Genomic DNA, 22,076 nt, shown 5'->3' with positions numbered 1-22,076 from the left:
TCCTCTCTTTTTGGAAACATCTGAAGCTATGTATTCTGTTCCTAATTTCTTATCTATCAAAACTCTGTCATGTTTCTTAGCTATATGTGTTTCATGGAGACCAATGATGTCCCAATTTTTCTTTTTTAAGATTCGCTCACTTTTATTCCTTTTTACCTTATTGTTCAAACCATTGATGTTCCATGATATAATGTTCAAATTCATTAATCTTTATTAGACACAAAGTCAAATATCAACATCAAATATGGAACTGCAATTAAGTACAATAATATAGTTGTGGGAAACTCTGCTTCTTTTCTTATCCTCCTGGACTTTCCTGTCCTTGTTCACTTTCTTCTCTTTCTTGAGCTGTACCCCCTCCCAAGCCTATTTTGTATATTTTGTATTTCCGTCAAAATTTTCTGAATTCTGGGGATCTAAAAGTCTTTCTTCTGTCTTTCTTCTATCTTTGTAGGTGAAGGAAATACCTTCAGGAAATTCCCACTTGTGTCTAATTTCATTTGTTTTCAACACCTCTGTCAGAGTCCAAGCAGCTGCCAGGGTTGGAAGATGGCCCAGAGCAGGAGGAGGGGGGTTATCATGGAAACACTCTCCCAGAATGTAGGTGAAAGGCCAAACTCCACAGATAGCCTCTCAGACATGGCTGGCCAGCCTTCGAGTATTCAAGAGCGTAGGGGGGTTGCAGGAAAAAGGACACAATTTGTCAGAGAGTACGAAGAGAAGTTTCCTCCCACGTTGCATTTGTAGGATGAAACGTGACACTGAGAACTTAGGTGAGTCATCATCGTAATGGCGACCAGCTCGCAGGAGAAGAGCTCCTGGTAATCTGTTCTTTTCTTGGAATAAAACCAACTTTATAAATGAACTGCACTCTTGCGTGTCTCACTGCCGTCACAACTGATTATCCATATATATATACAATGGTTCTCTCTATATATATACAGGGCTAGTGATTGACCCAGTTCTTCAAGCTATCCTATTAGCCGATCCCGCCCACAGAGGTATTTTCACTCTGAGAGATCGGGGTGGGTGGGGGTTAGTGCTTACACATCCCACATTTAATGTTTATTAAAAATTACTGAGTGCTGGGTGGATTCCTACAACAGTCTTAACAATACATGTATTCAATAAACATTGGCCACATGTTAGAAAAGGAATACGGATTGTGTTCCCCCACCTTCTTCATTTCTCCAGGCAACCAATATTTAAGATACTTGTGGTGCCCAGAACTGAACACAGTATTCAAGGTGGGGTCTGACCAAGGCAGAATAAAGTGGTACTATTCCTGCCCTTGATCTGATTCGGCCTTCTGCAACATTGACCTCCGCTCCCCATTTGGTGTCATCTGCAAATGTGATGGGCACCCCCTCAGTTTCTTCATCCAAGTCATTTATAAAGACGTTGAACAACAACGGGCCCAGGACAGAACCCTGCAGCACCCCAGGATGATGAGGAACCATGAAGGAGGACTGTTTGGGTTCGGTCAGTCAAATCCACCTAACAGTTTCCTCATTCAGCCCACATTTTACCGGCTTTCTCACAGAAAGATCATGGGGGACTTTGTCAAATTAATTAATTTTATAATGAATGATTTTAGAGTGTTGTTTGTGTTGTACTTTTGTATTGTTTTATTGTTGTTAGCCGCCCTGAGCCCAGCTTCGGCTGGGGAGGGCGGGATATAAATAAAATTTATTATTATTATTATTATTATTACTGAAATCAAGATGCACTATTTCCACAGCTGTTCCCTGATCAACAAAGTTTGTAACTCCATCCAAAAAAGGGGAGGAGAGATTTCTCTGGCTGGACTTGTTTTTGAGAAATCCATGCTTTCATCCTGTATGTTTATATTGTGAAATCTTCAGACGAAGGGACATAAATTTTAAAAATGATTATAAATAAGGATATTGACAAGCTGGAACATGTGCAAAGGAGCGAGATTTATGTCTTTATTTAATTTGTATAATACTCGACCCAGTGGTGCTGAATTGAATAAAATATTGGTGGTGGGTCAGGTAAGGTCTGCCTTGCACAATCAAACACATGATGCATGCAGGCCATTAGAATGGCAATGCCTACTAACTTGGGTGGTGGCCCCCTCAAATGTTTTATTGGGGGGGGGGGCAAAAAACCCTCAGCCTCTAAAGATTGACTTCTGTTGCCACGTCAGGACGGTTACAACATAAAACAAAAACACAATATAAAAACACAAAATACACATATGTAACTCTCTTCTCACCACATTTTAAAAAAGTGCAGATTTCCTTGTCTCCTAAAGCTACATAATGAAGGATGTCTCCCCAATATGAACTCTTTGATGGCAAGTGAGAGAGTAGCTCCGACTAAAGCTCTTTCCACATTCCACACACTGATAGGGTTTCTCGCCTGTATGGGTTCTTTGATGGGAAGAGAGATGGGCTCTCTGACTGAAGCTCTTTTCACATTCAAAGCACTGATATGGTTTCTCCCCTGTATGAATTCTTTGATGGGAAGTGAGATGGGCTCTCTGACTGAAGCTCTTTCCACATTCCATGCATTGATATGGTTTCTCCCCAGTATGAATTTTTTTATGGGAATTGAGATCGGAGCTCTGACTGAAGCTCTTTCCACATTCCATGCACTGATACGGTTTCTCGCCTGTATGAATTCTTTGATGGGAAGTGAGATAGGAGCTCCTACTGAAGCTCTTTCCACATTCCATGCACTCATAAGGTTTCTCCCCTGTATCACTTCTTTGATGGGAAGTGAGATAGTGGCTGTGACTGAAGCTCTTTCCACATTCCACACACTGATAGGGTTTCTCCCCTGTATGAAGTCTTTGATGAGAAGTGAGATGGGAGCTCTTCCTGAAGCTCTTTCCACATTCCATGCACTGAAAGAGTTTCTCCCCAGTATGAATTCTTTGATGGGAAGTGAGAGAGGCCTTCATACTGAAGCTCTTTCCACATTCAATGCACTGATAGGGTTTTTCCCCTGTATGGGTTCTTTGATAGGAAGTGAGATTAGAGCTCTGACTGAAGCTCTTTTCACATTCCATGCACTGATAGTGTTTCTTTCCATTGAGATTTATTTGTTGGGAACTGGAATGGGAGCTCTCTCCACACTCCAAATTCTTACGTGGCTTCTCCTCTCTGGGGATTTTGTCGTGTTCATGCTTGTTCTCGATCTGCAATTCATCACAATCTGCAATGGAGGCAAAAAGAGATTTGAGCCTCAGGAACAAATGAAGAACTGAAGGAAGTTGGGTGTTTGTTCGTTACCTTTGTGGTTTGTCATTAACCAACGTATTTATTATTAGATTCTGATGGTTGTTGAATGTTGTTTTGTTTGATATACTGTAGTGGCCAAAATTGTGGAAGCCTTTTGAGGGAAGGTGTATTTCAGAGGTTTGGTGGCTCATAACACCACTTGTTTGGGAGGGAGGCTCGTTTAATTTCATTGCACACAGGTTGTACAATGACAATAAAAGTATTATTAATAATATTGTGAAATTATTTATCAATGGAAAGATAATTTAATCAAGAATGTAAGGCAACAAAGTTTGTTCAGTTATCTGTATTTGTCAGGCTGGAGCCAACAAGCGAGCAACAGCAGCTGCCAGACTTGAATGGCTGCCCAGGGGACGAAGGGAGGATTGTTATGGGAAACACAGAGGAAAGTACAGGGGGGAGGTCACAGCCCAGAGAAATACAGGAGTTATCAGACAATAGCTTGTCTGGGCCAGTTTCCAAGCCTCTCAGCCTGCAGGAATGCAGGAGAGGAGCGGTATAAGAAAAGGGGAAATTGACATCATAGAAGTGACAGAAGAGATCATAGAATCATAGAGTTGGAAGAGACCACAAGGGCCATCAAGTCCAACCCCCTGCCAAGCAGGAAACACCATCAGAGCACTTAACACCATCAGAGCAACAAAAGCCCTGCTAGTGCATAGAATGAAAAAGTCACACTGATCTGTCCTCTTTGTGCCCAAAAATGGCCTGAAGTGTTGCACTGCTTTACCAGCTGACAATTCCTTCTGGATCTTTTGCTTTTGTTTAAAACAATGATGCTTCCTAATTCTGTTGTTTTCTGTGCAGATCACTTTAGCTAGTTCTTGCTGCATAGCATCACTTGCTTATAGATTTCTTTCTCTTTTACACATGCATACATGAACACACACACCAGGTTACGGGGGGGGGGACCCCTTCCTGTCTGTTGCCAGATTTAGGCTTTATCTATAATTTCTGGCTCTGCTGTGAGCCTCTTGGGTGGTTTTTAATTTTTGCAGTCATTTAGGGTTTGGTTTTTTTAAAAAAGATCTGAATTTTAAAAGAAATCAACATTGCTAAAAACAAGGTGTTATACAATAAGATAATTTGTCTTAAGAAAACTAGGGGGGGACGTGGAGGTATTGTATAAATGTGCATTGTTAATGAGCAACTAAAAAAGTTTGTTTCCTGTTTTCCTTTCCCAGAGATAATGTGTAAGTGTGGTGTCAGCTCCCTAAAAAAAGGGAGAACCTTTCCTTAAAAAGTCAACAACTTTGGGGTTCCCTCCCCCTTAAAAAAGGTCATGAACTCTGGGGAACGGGGGGAGGGGCGCCGGAGGGATCTTTGCACCATGGCGCCAGATATGCTTAAGACGGCCCTGCGTATACCCCCACCAAAATCATTTCTTTTCTGCCTTTTGTCAATTGTATTCCTAATATTCTTCCCTTGTCATCTTTAGGTAGGATTTTTGCATCTATCTTTTGGTTATATATATATATATATATATATATATACTATTCTTCTCTTTTTGGAAACATCTGAAGCTATGTATTCGGTTCCTAATTTCTTATCTATCAAAACTCTGTCATGTTTCTTTGCTATATGTGTTTCCTGGAGAGCAATGACATCCCAATTTTTCTTTCTTAAGATACGCTCAGTTTTATTCCTTTTTACCTTATTGTTCAAACCATTGATGTTCCACGATATAATGTTCAAATTCATGAATTTTTATTAGACACAAAGTCAAATATCAACATCAAATATGGAACTGCACTTAAGTACAATAATATAGTTGTGGGAAACTCTGCTTCTTTTATTATCCTCCTGGACTTTCCTGTCCTTGTTCTCTTTCTTCTCTTTCTCTCCCCCCCCCCCAATATTTTGTATTGGTTTTCACATTTATCACATAAACAAGAAACAAGAAAAAAGAAAAACATTACAATATACAAAAACAAAGAAAAACTCATAAAGAAGAATTTCTACTTCCAAATCCTAATTTCATTTCATTGATAACTGACTTCCTTGAATCCCCTCTACCTGAATTTCATTATATCACCAGTTTAGCAGTTCTCCAAATTCATATTTCTAATAATATTAACTTCTTTCATTTACTAACTTCTCCTTTATTAGTATTCTAATCCTTAATGTTTATTAACAACATATTCTTATTCTACTCCTAAGCCTAATTATTACTTCCAAGAAATTTCTCTTTATCTTATATTACAATATTTAGCTAAATAGTCTTTAAATTTCTTCCAGTCCTCTTGTGTCTCCTTTCTGGTCATGGATTCTTCCAGTCAGGTCGGCCAGCTCCAAAAAGTCCAACATCTTCATCTGCCATTCTTCTATTGTTGGTATCTCTTGCGATTTCCAATTTTTGACTAATAAAAGTCTTGCCACTGTAGTGGCATACAAAAACAGTCTAACATCTTTTTTTGGCAATTCCAGTCCTATTATTCCAAGTAGAAAGGCTTCTGGTTTTTTAATGATTTTTTTTTCTTTTTTTTCAATTCATTATATATCTTTTCCCAGAAGTCTTTCACCTTAGGACACGTCCACCACATATGATAGAAAGTACCTTCTTTTTCTTTGCATTGCCAACACAAGTTATCATTTGTATGATATACCTTTGCTAATTTTACCAAGGTTAAGTACCATCTATACAGCATTTTCATAATATTTTCTTTTAATACAGTACATGCAGTAAACTTAACCCCTTTCTTCCACAGTCTTTCCCAATCTGCCAACATTATATTGTGTCCAACATCTCTTGCCCAATCTATCATCACAGATTTAACTTTTTCATCCTTTGTATGCCATTCTAACAACAAATTATACATTTTAGAGAGATTTTTAACATTGGTATCTAACAATTCCGTTTCCAATTTGGATTTTTCTGTTGCAAAACCATTTTTCTTATCACGTTTATATAATTCATTAATCTGACAATATTGTAACCATCCATCCAATTTATCTTTAATTTTATCAAATGGTCTTAATTTAAATTCTTCGTTATCTTCCACTAGTAAATCAGCATATTTCAACCATTTACTCTCCATATTCAACTTTTTCTGTGCGTTTGCTTCCGTTGGTGAAAACCATCTGGGCGTTTTCCTTTCCAAGAGAGCTTTATATCTTATCCATACATTTTATAAAGATTTTCTAATTACATGGTGTTTAAAACCTTTATGAGCCAATATCTTGTCATCCCATAAGTATGCATGCCAACCAAATACATTGTCAAATCCTTCCAAATCTAACACATCAGCATTATCTATTTGAATCCATTCCTTAATTCAGCAGAAAGCTGCTGCCTCAAAATAAATCTTCAAATCTGGCATGGAAAATCCCCCCCTCTCTTTTGCATCTGTTAATATTTTATATTTAATTCTGGGGTTTTCCCCCCTGCCAGATTAATTTAGACAATGCTTTCTGCCATTCTTTAAAACGTCTAACATTGTCAATAACTGGTAAAGCTTGGAATAAAAACATCTTTGGCAATACGTTCATCTTAACCACCGATATTCGGCCCATTAATGACAATTTTAAATTTGACCAGATCTCAAGTTCTCTCTTAATTTCATTCCATAGTTTCTCATAATTATCTTTATATAAATTCAAATTTTTCTCTGATAAATTCACACCCAAATATTTCACTTTCTGCACAAAAACAAGGCCTGTTTTCCAGGATTTTTCTCTCCTCATTATCTAAATTCCCCCCCCCCAACACTTTGGTTTTGCTCTTATTTAACTTGAATCCTGCTACTTGTCCGAACTCCTGAATCAGCTCCAGTGCTTTCACTGCACTGGAGTCTGGGTCTTCTAAAGTTAACATTTTGCTGGCTGAAAGAATGGCTGCTTCTTGAGAACACAGACATTTTGGATTTAGAAGGTTTTAATAATGTATTTGGGTGGCATGCATATCTGTGGTATAATAAGGTCAAAGCACATAAAGCATTTAAAAACCATATTGTCAGGAAAGCACTGTTTAATGTTTGGATAAGATATAAAGATCTACTTGAAAGTAAAACCCCAAGGTGGTTGTCACCGATGGAAGCGAAGGCTCAGAAAAAGCTCAATAAGGAGGCCAAATGGCCGAAATATTGGGAGATTTTGGAACAAGAAGGAGATAAATTGAAATTGCAGAGCTTTGAGAAACTAAAAGATAAAGTGCGAGATTGGCTTCATTATTATCAAATAAGGGAGGCTTATAATCTGAATAAGAAAATTGGCTTCCAGGTGGAAAAATCAAAATTAGAAATAGAATTGTTAGATTCCAATACTAAGATATTATCAAAAATGTATAACTTGCTGTTGAAATGGAATACTCAGGATGAAATGGTGAAATCTGCTATGATAAAATTGGCACAAGATGTGGGACACAGCATTATGTTTGCTGACTGGGAACAGTTATGGACCACAGGTATGAAATTTACGGCATGTAATGCCTTAAGAGAGAATATTATGAAAATGATATACAGGTGGTACATGACACCAGTCAAGCTTGCAAAAATATATCATTTGCCCGATAATAAGTGTTGGAAATGTAATGAGAATGAAGGTACATTCTTTCACCTTTGGTGGACGTGCCCAAGGATTAAGGCTTTCTGGGAAATGATCTATAATGAAATGAAAAAGGTATTTAAATACACCTTCTTGAAGAAACCAGAGGCCTTTCTCCTGGGCATGGTCAGCCAATTGGTGCCAAAGAAGGACAGAACTTTCTTTATGTATGCAACAACAGCAGCAAGAATACCCATCGCGAAGTATTGGAAGACACAAGATGTACCCACCCGGGAAGAATGGCAGGTGAAGTTGATGGAATATATGGAACTGGCGGAAATGACTGGCAGAATCTGCGACCAGGGAGAAGAGTCGGTAGAAGAAGATTGGAAGAAATTTAAAGACTATTTACAGAAACATTGTAAAATCAAAGAATGTTAGAAGGATGTTGGAATGCAGCTATGTGGTTTTAGTAGTAATGCTATAAAGGATTAAGTAAAAGTGGATTGTTAACAGGCCAGAATGTAAAGCTATAATATATTAAGATAAACTATTAAGATAAAAATAAGGTGGAAAGGATTTGCTGAAATATCTAACGGAACTAGAATACAAAAAAGGGAGGTGTGAGGAGGTCAAGGAACAGTGGCGTAGCGTGGGGGGTGCAGGGGGGGCGGGCCGCACCGGGCGCAACATCTGGGGTTAGGGCAAATCCACGGGTTAGGGGGCGCAAATCCACGGGTTGGGGGCGCAAATTACTTGCCTTGCCCCGGGTGCTGACAACCCACGCTACGCCACTGTCAAGGAAACAAGCAAATGAAAATAAGATATGGAAAGTTGGATGTGTTTTTAACTGTTTTTATATATTTTTTTCTCTGTACTATGTATTTTTTTGTTTTTTCTTTCTCTTTTTTTATTTCTGTAACCTTTTTGAAACCCCAATAAATATGACTTAAAAAAACAAAAAAACAAATCTCTCTCATGCATTTCTAAGATTGCTATTTGACCAAGCCTTTCTTCCTGTATTCTTTTGTTTTGCAATATCACCGTTTATTGCATCTTGTTCTTTTTTCAGCTCTTTATATTTGTTTTGTAGTTCTTTGTTGGTTTCCTTTGTTTACTAGCTCTTGATTTCAAGTCCTGGACTGATTTTTCTTTTTCTAGATTCTTAATAGTTAAATCTTTTAGTTGACCTGAGGAGTCCATAAGTAATTAGGAGTTTTGTTCCAATTTGTTGTTGATTGGCTTCTCCATAGCTATAATTAATTCCTTTACTTCAGCATTAACTTCAAAGTCAACTACGGAGTGGCATCTTGCCGTTAAAGTAAGGAGTGTTGGGTTTGGCTGTCCTTTCTTGGTATTAGTTAACATTTTTATTTCTTTTCTATATAAACACTGATGTCAGGATACAGGAAGCTTCTGATTCTAAACAGCTGCCAGGGTTGGAAGATGGCCTAGAGCAGAGAGGGGGGGTTTGTCATGGAAACACTCTCCCAGGACTTACGGGTTGGCGCCTCCGGCAATGGCGGAGCTCCTCCGATCGGGAGGAACTTGCTCTGTGGAAAGCAGGGTCTGACCGCCATGGCGAAGGCGGAGACCCACTGAAATCACAAGCGGGAGAAGCTTGTGAACTTGGGATTCGGCTGGCACCTTTCGCGCCTCCCCTACTCGCGGGGAAACCCTGTTTAGGGGATCTGGAGCGACGTGGGGTGAGTGGCGCGGTGCTTCGAATTGACTGCTTCTTTCACGGAGTGAAGCCGCATTGCTGTTGCCGGAGAGCGCTGACTTTTTCCTGTGGACAATTGGATTTTAAACAACTACCCGTGAGTAGAACGGAAAATTGGATCTTTAAATACCTTAATTTGGCACCGAAACGGGAAGGTCTTAAACAGGAAGTCCGCCTTCCCCTTTTGTAAATAGATTGAAGCAAAGACGTTACAAGCTAAAGTCTTTGAAAGCTTTTGGCAAAGGATTAAATTTCCATCGGTTAAAATTACAAAAAACCCCTTGGAGGCAGGAGAAGAGGGAGGAAATTTTGGACCTAGCGAGTCTGCAGGAGAGAGTGAAAAATCAAATTACCACTGCTCTGAACCTGGAAAAGGGCTGCCAGAAAGAGTGAAGTTTTGGGAGAGTTCATTGACTGCGAACAGGACGTATTTGACAGCTAGCTAAACAAAAGAAAGATACTGTTTCTATTGTTCTCTTCTGCGTTTAAAAAGGAGGAAAAGTAACTGAAAATTGAAACTATCTTTATGGCTTGAGTTGTGTTTGAAAAGATTGATACAAGTGGGAGACTGGAGGAGGGCAAATGTTGTCCCTATTTTCAAAAAGGGGAAAAGAGAGGACCCAAATAATTACCGCCCAGTCAGTCTGACATCAATACCAGGGAAGATTCTGGAGCAGATCATTAAGCAAACAGTCTGTGAGCACCTAGAAAGGAATGCTGTGATCACCAATAGTCAGCATGGATTTCTGAAAAATAAGTCATGTCAGACTAACCTGATCTCGTTTTTTGACAGAATTACAAGCCTGGTAGATGAAGGGAACGCAGTGGATGTAGCCTACCTTGATTTCAGCAAGGCATTTGACAAGGTGCCCCATGATATTCTTGTAAAGAAGCTGGTAAAATGCGGTCTTGACTATGCTACCACTCAGTGGATTTGTAACTGGCTGACTGACCGAACCCAAAGGGTGCTCATCAATGGTTCCTCTTCATCCTGGAGAAGAGTGACTAGTGGGGTGCCACAGGGTTCTGTCTTGGGCCCGGTCTTATTCAACATCTTTATCAACGACTTGGATGATGGACTCAAGGGCATCCTGATCAAATTTGCAGATGACACCAAACTGGGAGGGGTGGCTAACACCCCAGAGGACAGGATCACACTTCAAAACGACCTTGACAGATTAGAGAACTGGGCCAAAACAAACAAGATGAATTTTAACAGGGAGAAATGTAAAGTATTGCACTTGGGCAAAAAAAATGAGAGGCACAAATACAGGATGGGTGACACCTGGCTTGAGAGCACTACATGTGAAAAGGATCTAGGAGTCTTGGTTGACCACAAACTTGACATGAGCCAACAGTGTGACGCGGCAGCTAAAAAAGCCAATGCAATTCTGGGCTGCATCAATAGGAGTATAGCATCTAGATCAAGGGAAGTAATAGTGCCACTGTATTCTGCTCTGGTCAGACCTCACCTGGAGTACTGTGTCCAGTTCTGGGCACCACAGTTCAAGAAGGACATTGACAAACTGGAACGTGTCCAGAGGAGGGCAACCAAAATGGTCAAAGGCCTGGAAACGATGCCTTATGAGGAACGGCTAAGGGAGCTGGGCATGTTTAGCCTGGAGAAGAGGAGGTTAAGGGGTGATATGATAGCCATGTTCAAATATATAAAAGGATGTCACATAGAGGAGGGAGAAAGGTTGTTTTCTGCTGCTCCAGAGAAGCGGACACGGAGCAATGGATCCAAACTACAAGAAAGAAGATTCCACCTAAACATTAGGAAGAACTTCCTGACAGTAAGAGCTGTTCGACAGTGGAATTTGCTGCCAAGGAGTGTGGTGGAGTCTCCTTCTTTGGAGGTCTTTAAGCAGAGGCTTGACAACCATATGTCAGGAGTGCTCTGATGGTGTTTCCTGCTTGGCAGGGGGTTGGACTCGATGGCCCTTGTGGTCTCTTCCAACTCTATGATTCTATGATTCTATGACTGTTTCCCTCTAGAGGGAGCTTTTGAAACTGTTACAGGAGTGTAACTGGAGAATCGCCAGCTGTGAGATAAGAAATTGTGAGAACCAGAGATTGACCTTGGACCATTCAAAATGTTGATAGGAGAAGCCATAGTGACGGCATTATGTAAGATAAGCTGTTCGCTGGAACAGCTTCATAAGAAGACAGATGACATGTCTTTTAAAATTGACAACTTGGAACAAAAAGTGACTAATTTGCGACAAAAAGTGAGCACCAATACAGAAACAATTCAGGACTTGGTACAGGAATCTACTTTGGCAGGACAAGTTGTGGAGAAGGAGAAAGCTGTTGTTGTTGAACCTAAAGTGATACAAGCGGGATCCTCAGTCTTACAGAAGCAAATTGAGGACTACAAGTGGAGGCCTTTTATGATTGAATCTAGAAAAAGTCAGATTTTGAGGATCAGAACTCGTCTTGGACTGAAGAAGGAAAGTTGGAAAGATCCCTCTATGCAGGGATTAATTGACTTCTGGGAGTTTGAAGTTCTGGGGGCCTTTGGATTTGGAGGAATTTTGAAACATGTCTTGAAACACTTTATGGACCTTAGCTTCAACTATGGAAATTTGGCTGACCTGTCCAGAAGGAATAAAAGTATTGTTAGGTTGGAGTCTTCCTGAGATCTGCTTGTTAGCATTAAAGAATATGAAGAAGACCTGCAGAAGGGACTTGGAAAAGAGTTAAGAGCCTCGGACATAAGATCTCCAGGTTGATGTACTATATGGAATTGACGGAAAGGACTGGCAGAATCCGAAACCAGGGAGAGGAGATGGTGGAAGAAGATTGGAAAATTTAAAGTTTATATATAAAAATACTGTAAAATTAATGAGTGATAGAAAAATGGTGGAATGAAACTTTATGGCCTTAGCAGAAATGTTATAAGGAGTTAAGCATATATAAGTATTTTAGTTTTAATGGAAAATAAGGTTAAAAAATATGTTAAGATATTTAGAATATGATAGAAAATAGAGAAAGATGGAAAGGATTTGCTGAAACAATTAATAGAAGTGGAATACAAAAAGGGAGGTGTGAGGAGGTTGAGGAAACAAGGGAATGAAAGATAGAATATGGAAAAGGTGTGATGTATGTTTTTAAACTGTTTTTGTTTTGTTTTATTAAGGGTTAGGGTTGGGGATAGGGTTTTGTTTAGTTTAGTTTAATGTGTTTAGGTTAATGTGTTTAGGCTGTGTTTTGCACTGTATTGTTTTTTTTCTCTTTTGTTTTTTTTTCTTTTTTTTTCTCTCTTGTCTTCTTTTCTTTTCTTTTCCTTTTTTGTAATTTTTAAAAGTAATAAATATCATTTGGAAAAAAAAAATGGAAACATTCTCCCAGAATGTAGGTGAAAAGCCAAATTCCACATAGCCTCTCAGAAATGGCGGGCCAGCCTTTGAGTATTCAAGAGCGTGGGGGGGGGGGTACAGGAAAAAGGACACAATTCGTCACAGAGTATGAAGAGAAGGTTCCTCCCACGTTGCATTTGTAGAATGAAACGTGACACTGAGAACTTAGTTGGTTCTCTCTAGTTCTCTGGCTTTACATGTTTTTGAGAAAGCCATGCTTTCATCCTGTATGTTTATAGTGTGAAATCTTCAGATGTAGGGTACATAAATTTTAAAGATGAAAATAAATAAGGATAATGACAAGTTGGAACACGTGCAAAGGAAGGCGATTTGTATACTACCCAACCCAGTGGTGCTGAACTGAATAAAATATTGGTGGGGGGCCAGGTAAGGCCCGCCTAGCACAATCAATCACATGACGCATGCATGCCATTGGAATGGCGATGCCTACCAACTGGGGGGTGGCCCCCTCAAATATATTATTGGGGGGCAAAGACCCCTTGGCCTCGAAGAGTTGGCTCCTAATCCCTACAGCCACAGGTCTAAGGACAGTTACAACATAGAAGCACAATATAAAAACACAATACACATCTGTAACCCCCCTCCCCACCACATTTGAAAAGGACATTACATGTCAATCAGCCAAAGGCCTGGTTTGAAAGGAGCTGATTTGCCTTTCTCCTAAAGCTGTATAATGGTTTTTCCAACCTTTGTATGAAATCTTCGATGGGAAGTGAGAGAGTAGCTCCGACTAAAGCTCTTTCCACATTCCACACACTGATAGGGTTTCTCCCCTGTATGAATTCTCTGATGGGAAGTGAGAGAGGAGCTATAAGTGAAGCTCTTTCCACATTGCACACACTGATAGGGTTTCTCCCCTGTATGAATTCTTTGATGGGAAGTGAGAGAGGAGCTTTCAGTGAAGCTCTTTCCGCATTCCACACACTGATACGGTTTCTCCCCTGTATGAATTCTCTGATGGGAAGTGAGATTGGAGTTACTATTGAAGCTCTTTCCACATTCCACACACTGATAGGGTTTCTCCCCTGTATGAATTCTTTGATGGGAAGTGAGATTGGAGTTACTATTGAAGCTTTTTCCACATTCCACACACTGATAGGGTTTCTCCCCTGTGTGAATTCTTTGATGGGAAGTGAGATTGGAGTTACTATTGAAGCTCTTTCCACATTGCATACACTGATAGGGTTTCTCTCCCGTATGAATTCTTTGATGGAAAGTGAGACTGTGGCTGTGACTGAAGCTCTTTCCACATTCCACACACTGATGTGGTTTCTCCCCTGTATGAATTCTTTGATGGGAATTGAGATCAGAGCTCTGTCTGAAGCTCTTTCCACATTCCATGCACTGATAGGGTTTTCCCCCTGTATGAATTCTTTGATGGAAAGTGAGAGAGGAGCTATAAGAGAAGCTCTTTTCACATTCCACACACTGATAGGGTTTCCCCCCTGTATGAATTCTCTGATGGGAAGTGAGATTGGAGTTACCATAGAAGCTTTTTCCACATTCCACACACTGATAGGGTTTCTCCCCTGTATGAATTCTGTGATGGGAAGTGAGAGAGGAGCTCTGACTGAAGCTCTTTCCACATTCCACACACTGACAGGGTTTCTCCCCTCTATGAATTATGTGATGGGAATTGAGATCAGAGCTCTGACTGAAGCTCTTTCCACATTCCATGCACTGATAGGGTTTTTCCCCTGTATGAATTCTTTGATGCAAAGTGAGAGAGGAGCTTTCAGTGAAGCTCTTTCCGCATTCCACACACTGATACGGTTTCTCCCCTGTATGAATTCTCTGATGGGAAGTGAGATTGGAGTTACTATTGAAGCTCTTTCCACATTCCACACACTGATAGGGTTTCTCCCCTGTATGAATTCTTTGATGGGAAGTGAGATTGGAGTTACTATTGAAGCTCTTTCCACATTCCACACACTGATAGGGTTTCTCCCCTGTATGAATTCTGTGATGGGAAGTGAGAGAGGAGGTATGAGTGAAGCTCTTTCCACATTCCATGCACTGATAGGGTTTTTCCCCTGTATGAATTCTCTCATGGGAAGTGAGAGAGGAGCTCTGTCTGAAGCTCTTTCCACATTCCACACACTGATAGGGTTTATCCCCTGTATGAATTCTTTGATGAGAAGTGAGAGAGGAGCTTTTACTGAAGCTCTTTCCACATTCCACACACTGATAGGGTTTCTCCCCTGTATGAATTCTCTGATGGGAAGTGAGAGAGGATCTATCAGTGAAGCTCTTTCCACATTCCACACACTGATAGGGATTATCCCCTGTATGAATTCTCTGATGGGAAGTGAGTTTGGAGCTTTCAGTGAAGCTCTTTCCACATTCCACACACTGATAGAGTTTATCCCCTGTATGAATTCTCTGATGGGAAGTGAGTTTGGAGCTTTCAGTGAAGCTCTTTCCACATTCCACACACTGATAGGGTTTATCCCCTGTATGAATTCTTTGATGAGAAGTGAGAGAGGAGCTTTTACTGAAGCTCTTTCCACATTCCACACACTGATAGGGTTTCTCCCCTGTATGAATTCTGTGATGGGAAGTGAGAGAGGAGCTCTGACTGAAGCTCTTTCCACATTCCACACACTGATAGGGTTTCTCCCCTGTATGAATTCTTTGATGGGAAGTGAGTTTGGAGCTTTCAGTGAAGCTCTTTCCACATTCCACACACTGATAGGGTTTATCCCCTGTATGAATTCTTTGATGAGAAGTGAGAGAGGAGCTTTTACTGAAGCTCTTTCCACATTCCACACACTGATAGGGTTTTTCCCCTGTATGAATTCTGTGATGGGAAGTGAGAGAGGAGCTCTGAATGAAGCTCTTTCCACATTCCACACACTGATAGGGTTTCTCCCCTGTATGAATTCTCTGATGGGAAGTGAGATTGGAGTTCTTACTGAAGCTTTTTCCACATTCCACACACTGATAGGGTTTCTCCCCTGTATGAATTCTTTGATGGGAAGTGAGATTGGAGTTACTATTGAAGCTCTTTCCACATTCCGCACACTGATAGGGTTTCTCCCCTGTATGAATTCTTTGATGGGAAGTCAGAGAGGAGCTTTCAGTGAAGCTCTTTCCACATTCCACACACTGATAGGGTTTATCCCCTGTATGAAATCTTTGATGAGAAGTGAGAGAGGAGCTTTTACTGAAGCTCTTTCCACATTCCACACACTGATAGGGTTTCTCCCCTGTATGAATTCTGTGATGGGAAGTGAGAGAGGAGCTCTGACTGAAGCCCTTTCCACATTCCACACACTGATAGGGGTCCGCCCCTGTATGAATTCTTTGATGGGAAGTGAGATCGGAGCTCCTACTGAAGCTCTTTCCAAATTCCATGTACTGATAGGGTTTCTTTCCAATGAGATTTCTTTGATGGGATGTAGAATGGGAACTGTGACTGCATCTCTCTCCACACTCCAAATTTTTCCGTGGCTTCTCCTCTCTGGGGATGTTGTTGTGGTCACCTTTGTTCTCGATTTCCAATTCATCACAATCTGCAATCGAGACAAAAAGGGATTAGAGCCTCAGGAACAAATGAAGAAGAACTGAAGGGAGTTGGGTGAGTGTTCATTACCTTTGTTGTTTGTCATTAACCAACATATTTATTATTAGATTCTGATGGGTTGTTGAATGTTGCTTTGTTTGATATACAGTAGTGGTAAAATTCTCGAAGACACAAACATGAGTCTGACCAAACTGCGGGAGGCAGTGGAAGACAGGAGTGCCTGGCGTGCTCTGGTCCATGGGGTCACGAAGAGTCGGACACGACTAAACGACTAAACAACAGTGGTCAAATTGTGGAAGCCTTCTGGGGGAAGGTGTATTTCAGAGGTTTGATGGCTCATAACACCGGCTCATAACAGCACTTCTTTTGGAGTAATATCGTGAAATTATTTATCAATGGAAAGATAATTTAATCAACAATGTAATGCAACAAAGTTTGTTCAATTATGTGAACTCAATCAAAAGTTATAGCAAAATAACCAGAAAAAGGAAGCACAACTTGCTTAGGATGACTTTTGTCAGTGTTACAGGTAGGCAGCCATGTTGATCTGCTTTAGTCGAAACAAAATAAAAAAATTCCTTCCAGTAGCACCTTAGAGAGCAACTAAGTTTGTTATTGGTATGAGCTGGTATCTGAAGAAGTGTGCATGCACACAAAAGCTCATATCAAGAACAAACTTTGGTATGAACAAAATATGTGAGCAAAAGGTGTGGGACAAATTTGTGTAATCAAAGGGAATGTAAGGACTTCCGGGTTAGCGCCATCGGTAATGGCGGAATTCCTCTGACTAAGAGGAATTTGCTCCATGGGAACCGGGTCTGGCCGCCACAGCGAAGGCGGGGACCCTCCCAAAATCACAGGCGGGTGAAGCCTGTGAACGTGGGATTCGGCGGGCACCTTTTGCGCCTACCCTACTCGCAGGGAAACCCGATTTCGGGGCTCCGGAGCGAAGTGGGGTGAGCAGCGCGGTGCTGTGAATCGATTGCTTCTTCCACGGAGCGAAGCCGCACAGCCGTTGCCGGAGAAGCGCTGACTTTTTCCTCTAAAAGTAACTACCCGTGAGTAAAGCAATTTGGAAACTTCTAAAGGGAAAAAATAAGACTCAATTCGGTACTCTAGTGGGAAGGCATAAACAGGAAGTCCGCCTTCCGCTTTTTGTAATTAGATCAAAGCAAAGAGGCTGCAAGCTAAAGTCTTGGAAAGCCGATCGGAAAGGTTAAATTCTTCAACATCAAAAAATAGTAAATCCCCCCCTTGGAAGCAGGAGAAGAGGGGGGGAGTTTTGGACTTTATTTACCTGCAAGAGAAAGGGAAGGAAGCTAAAATTCCACCGCTCAGAACCTGGGAACAGGCTGCCAACAGGACAATAAGACTGCTGTACTTTGAAATGCGCACTGACGGCGAATAGATCACTCGTTGACAGCTAGCTCAGTAAGAGAGATACATTGTTTTTAATTGTCTCACTCTGATCTTTAAAAGGAGGAAAAATAACTGAAAATTGAAACTAATTTTCCTGTTTGAGCTGTGTTTTGAAAAACGCTATTTTGGATCAATATAAGTACAGATTGTAACTGTTTCCCCCTAGAGGAAGCTTCTGAAACTGTTACAAGAGCTGGTTCAGGGGAATTTTCCACTTGTAAGATAAAACTCTGTGACTGCGGGACTGACCTTGGACTTTTTAAGTGCTATGGCAGATGGGAAAGAAAAAGTAGATTTGTCATTCCCAGACAAAACATTAAGATTTGGGAAGTCCTTGCGAAGAGCGTCAACATCTGGTCCTTCTGTTCCACCTGCAGCCATACTGACACAATCTAAACCAAGAGGAATGTCATCAGAAGAAGCTTTAGCGATTGCATTAGGTAAGATAAATGAATCTTTGGAGCAGCTCAATAAGAAGGCAGATGCAACAAATGTGAAAGTGGATGCTACAAATGCGAAGGTGGATGCTGGAAATATTAAAATTGATTTAAATACAGAAAGTATAAATAACTTTTATATGCCTAGTTACAGAAAGGTAGCCGTGTTGGTCTGCCATACTCAAAACAAACAAACAAACAAATTTCTTTCCAGTAGCACCTTAAAGACCAACTAAGTTAGTTCTTGGTATGAGCTTTCGTGTGCATGCACACTTCTTCAGATACACATATTCTTCAGATAGTGTATCTGAAGAAGTGTGCATGCACACGAAAGCTCATACCAAGAACTAACTTAGTTGGTCTTTAAGGTGCTACTGGAAAGAAATTTTATATGCCTGTTGTCTTTGTCCATGGAGTTTTCTTGGCAGGGATACTGGAGTGGCTTGCCGGTTCCTCCTCCAGGTGGATCACGTTTGGTCAAAACTCTCCACTATGACCTGTTCATCTTGGGTGCCCTGCTCGGCATCGTTCATAGCTTCTCTGAGTTCTTCAAGCCCCTTTGCCACAGCAAGGCAGTGATAACTTGGGACAAAAGGTGAATGCTAACATAGAAACTATTCAGAAACTGATACAGGAATCTACTTCGATCCGACAGACTGCAGAGGAAGCCAGGGGAAAAGTTGCTGCCGTGGAAGTTAAGGTAACACAATTGGAAACACAGAGAGTCCCAGATCTGCAGAGGCAACTTGAGGACCACAAGTTGATGCTTTCTATGTTTGAGCTTAAGGAAAAACAGTCAAATTTGAGGATCAGAGCTGTACCTGAATTGGAGAAGGATAGTTTGATAGACTTTCTCACGCAGGAATTTGCAGAGTTTTGGGATTTGGATTTGGAACAAGAAGAATTTAAAATTGTGAGTGCCTTTAGACTTGGAAGAGGAGGGAAGAAGAATAGAGTAAGAGACTGTTTGATTACTCTCCAATCTAAAGAACAGAGAGATAAAATTTTGGGTAGGCACTATCAGAAGACCTTGGTAATACAGCAGTCAAGAGTGGAAATATTCAAAGATATCCCGAAACATCTTTTGGACCTTAGGTCCAATTATGGAGATCTAGTTGTCCTGCTGAGAAAGAACAGAATCATTTTCAGGTGGGAATTTCCCCAAGGCCTATCCTTTAGTTTTAAAGGAAGGAAAATAAAAATAAGATCAGTTGAGGACAAAGAAAAGTTTCTGAGTAATTACGAAGAAGACCTGCAGAAGGAACTTGGAAAAGAGCCAGGAGTGGACAGAAGACCACCAGACAGAGAATCAGAGAAAGTACTGGACGGAAGATCACCAATACTGGACATAGCAACACTACCCTTTGGACTGGACAGCCCAGGGAAAGTGATACCAACACCACCGACAGAACAAGAGCAAGAACTGGGTGCAGTAGGAGGAAAATCAAAGTAACTACATCATGGCACTGCAAGCATTAAGTTGGAATGTTAATGGACTGAACTCCCTGGAAAAGAGGCAAAAAGTCTTTCATTTATTGAAAAAAGAACAATTGGACTTGATTTGTCTACAAGAAACACATGTGATAAGGCTACACAGGAAAGTATTGAGTAATAAAAGATTGGGACTTGAATTTATCTCATCAGACAAAGTTAAAAAAAGAGGAGTAGTACTTTATGCAAAGGAGAGCCTATCACCGAAATTTCTATTTAAAGATGACCAAGGAAGATTTGTTGCAATTGAAATCCAATCACAAGGAGAGAAATTTCTGATAGTAGGTATCTATGCACCAAACGAAGGAAAATCGGAATTTTTTAAAAAGTTACATGAGACTTTGATGGACTATATGGATTATAATATGATTCTGATGGGGGACATGAATGGAGTAGTGTCTACAGATATGGACAAGGCACAGAGACAGGTAGTTACCAAGGATGGTAGACTACCAAAAACCTTTTTCGATATGACTGACAATATGGATTTGGTTGACATCTGGAGAATGAAGAACCCCTTGGGAAGAGAGGGAACTTTCTTCTCTGAGGCCAAAATGACATGGACAAGAATTGACCAAATTTGGGTAACTAGAGGGCTGGCTCCGAAGACTAGAAAGGTGGAAATTTGCCCTAAAACTTGCTCCGACCATAATGCTGTGAAGATGGAAATGAAACTAACACCAACTGGTTCCTTCAGATGGAGGATGAATGACACTTTGTTCAGGAACGAAGAAGTGACAAAGAAGGCCCAAAAAACTTTGAGAGATTATTTTGAGATAAATATGAACACCACTGTTAAAAAAAAGAGTAATTTGGGACGCAAGCAAAGCGGTTATGAGAGGATTTTTGATACAACAGAATGCGATTAAGAAGAGAGTTCAAAATGAGAAAAAAGACAAGATTTTGGAGAAAATAAAGGAAGGAGAGAAGAAACTGAGAGTGAAACCAAAGTTGCAGGAGATCCTGAAAGAGAGAAAGTTATATCAAGTACAATATATGAAAATGATGAACCAGGAAATAGAATGGAAAATTAGCATTTGAATCAGCAAATGCGGAAAACTGCTGGCTTGGCAAATGAAAAAAAGACAAAAACTTAATACCATTACGAATCTGGAAGTGGAAGGAAAGAATATACAAAATCCAGTGGAGATCAGAAAGTGTTTCCAGAGGTACTTTAAACAATTATATACACAGGAGACGCAGAAAGAAATAGACATTGACCAATTTCTGAAAACAAATGGACTACAAAAAATCTCTCAAGAAAATAAGCTAATGTTGAATTACAAAATAACGGAGCAGGAGGTAGAAGGGGCCATTCAGAACATGCAATTAGGTAAGTCTCCAGGACCGGATGGTTTGACTTCAAGATATTATAGATCCCTGAAAGAATGGTTAGTACAACCTTTAAAGGAAGTCTGTAATGAAATATTGGAAGGGAAAAGGGCACCAGAGTCGTGGAAGGAAGCTTATATTACACTTATACCAAAAACAGAGTCTGAGAAGACACAGCTTAAGAACTACCGCCCCATATCTTTGCTTAATGTGGATTATAAATTTTTTGCAGATATTTTGGCTAAAAGACTAAAAAAGGTACTAGTAGAAGAAATTCATAAAGATCAAGCGGGCTTTCTCCCGGGCAGACACTTGTCTGACAATACGAGGAACATAATTAACCTTTTAGAAAAATTACAAGTGAATATTAATACCAAAGCAGTTCTGATATTTGTGGACGCGGAGAAAGCCTTTGACAATATCTCTTGGAGTTTTATGAAGAAGAATTTACAGGGGAGGGGGGTTGGTCAAGGTTTTGGAAATGGTATAGGTGCAATTTACTCAGAACAAAAGGCAAAATTAATTGTGAACAATGTAGTGACAGAAGAATTTAAGATAGAGAAAGGAACACGACAAGGTTGCTCAATCTCCCCATTGCTTTTTATATCGGTCCTGGAGGTTCTATTAAACATGATTAGAAGGGACCAATTGGTTAAAGGTATACAAGTCGGAGCTAAACAGTACAAATTGAAAGCATTTGCAGATGATTTAGTATTAACTTTACAGGAGCCAGAATCTAGTACTAAAAGAGTATTGGAACTGATTCAAGAATTTGGTCAGGTAGCGGGTTTTAAGTTGAATAAGATGAAAACTAAGGTTTTAGAGAAAAATCTAACAGTGTCTGAGAGAGAGAGGTTTCAGAAGGAGACAGGATTAATACTGGTTAAGAAAGTGAAATACCTAGGGGTTAATATGACTGCTAAGAATGTGAATTTATTTAAGGATAACTATGAAAAATGTTGGATGGAAGTGAAAAAGGACCTAGAAATATGGTCAAATCTGAAGTTATCGTTG

The 22,076-nt window shown here is 40.3% G+C and overlaps 2 protein-coding genes and 1 pseudogene across 5 annotated transcripts in view; 1 reads left to right on the top strand and 2 right to left on the bottom strand.

Moving 5' to 3' along the window:
- The window catches only part of LOC128412026 (zinc finger protein 420-like), a 342,858-nt gene that overhangs the window by 203,397 nt on the left and 117,385 nt on the right, over positions 1 to 22,076 (top strand). The window lies entirely within an intron of this gene.
- LOC128412189 (zinc finger protein 420-like) overlaps positions 1 to 22,076 on the bottom strand; it is a 215,270-nt pseudogene that overhangs the window by 136,098 nt on the left and 57,096 nt on the right.
- LOC128412022 (zinc finger protein 850-like) overlaps positions 1 to 22,076 on the bottom strand; it is a 44,894-nt gene that overhangs the window by 6,093 nt on the left and 16,725 nt on the right. Inside the window, exon 2 of one of the 2 annotated variants that reach the window (XM_053384789.1) lies at positions 13,171 to 16,372. The exons of the other annotated variant lie outside the window; for it this stretch is intronic. Coding sequence (XP_053240764.1) covers positions 13,518 to 16,372 — 2,855 coding nt within the window. The 3' untranslated portion in view covers positions 13,171 to 13,517. Of the gene's footprint in view, positions 1 to 13,170; positions 16,373 to 22,076 lie in introns of those variants that run through there. 2 annotated transcript variants of the gene reach the window in all.

This window comes from Podarcis raffonei, chromosome 4, assembly GCF_027172205.1.
Source record: "Podarcis raffonei isolate rPodRaf1 chromosome 4, rPodRaf1.pri, whole genome shotgun sequence".
Lineage (NCBI taxonomy): Eukaryota > Metazoa > Chordata > Lepidosauria > Squamata > Lacertidae > Podarcis > Podarcis raffonei.
Note: the sequence above shows the minus strand (reverse complement) of the source record. Positions and strands in the feature narration are given on the sequence as shown.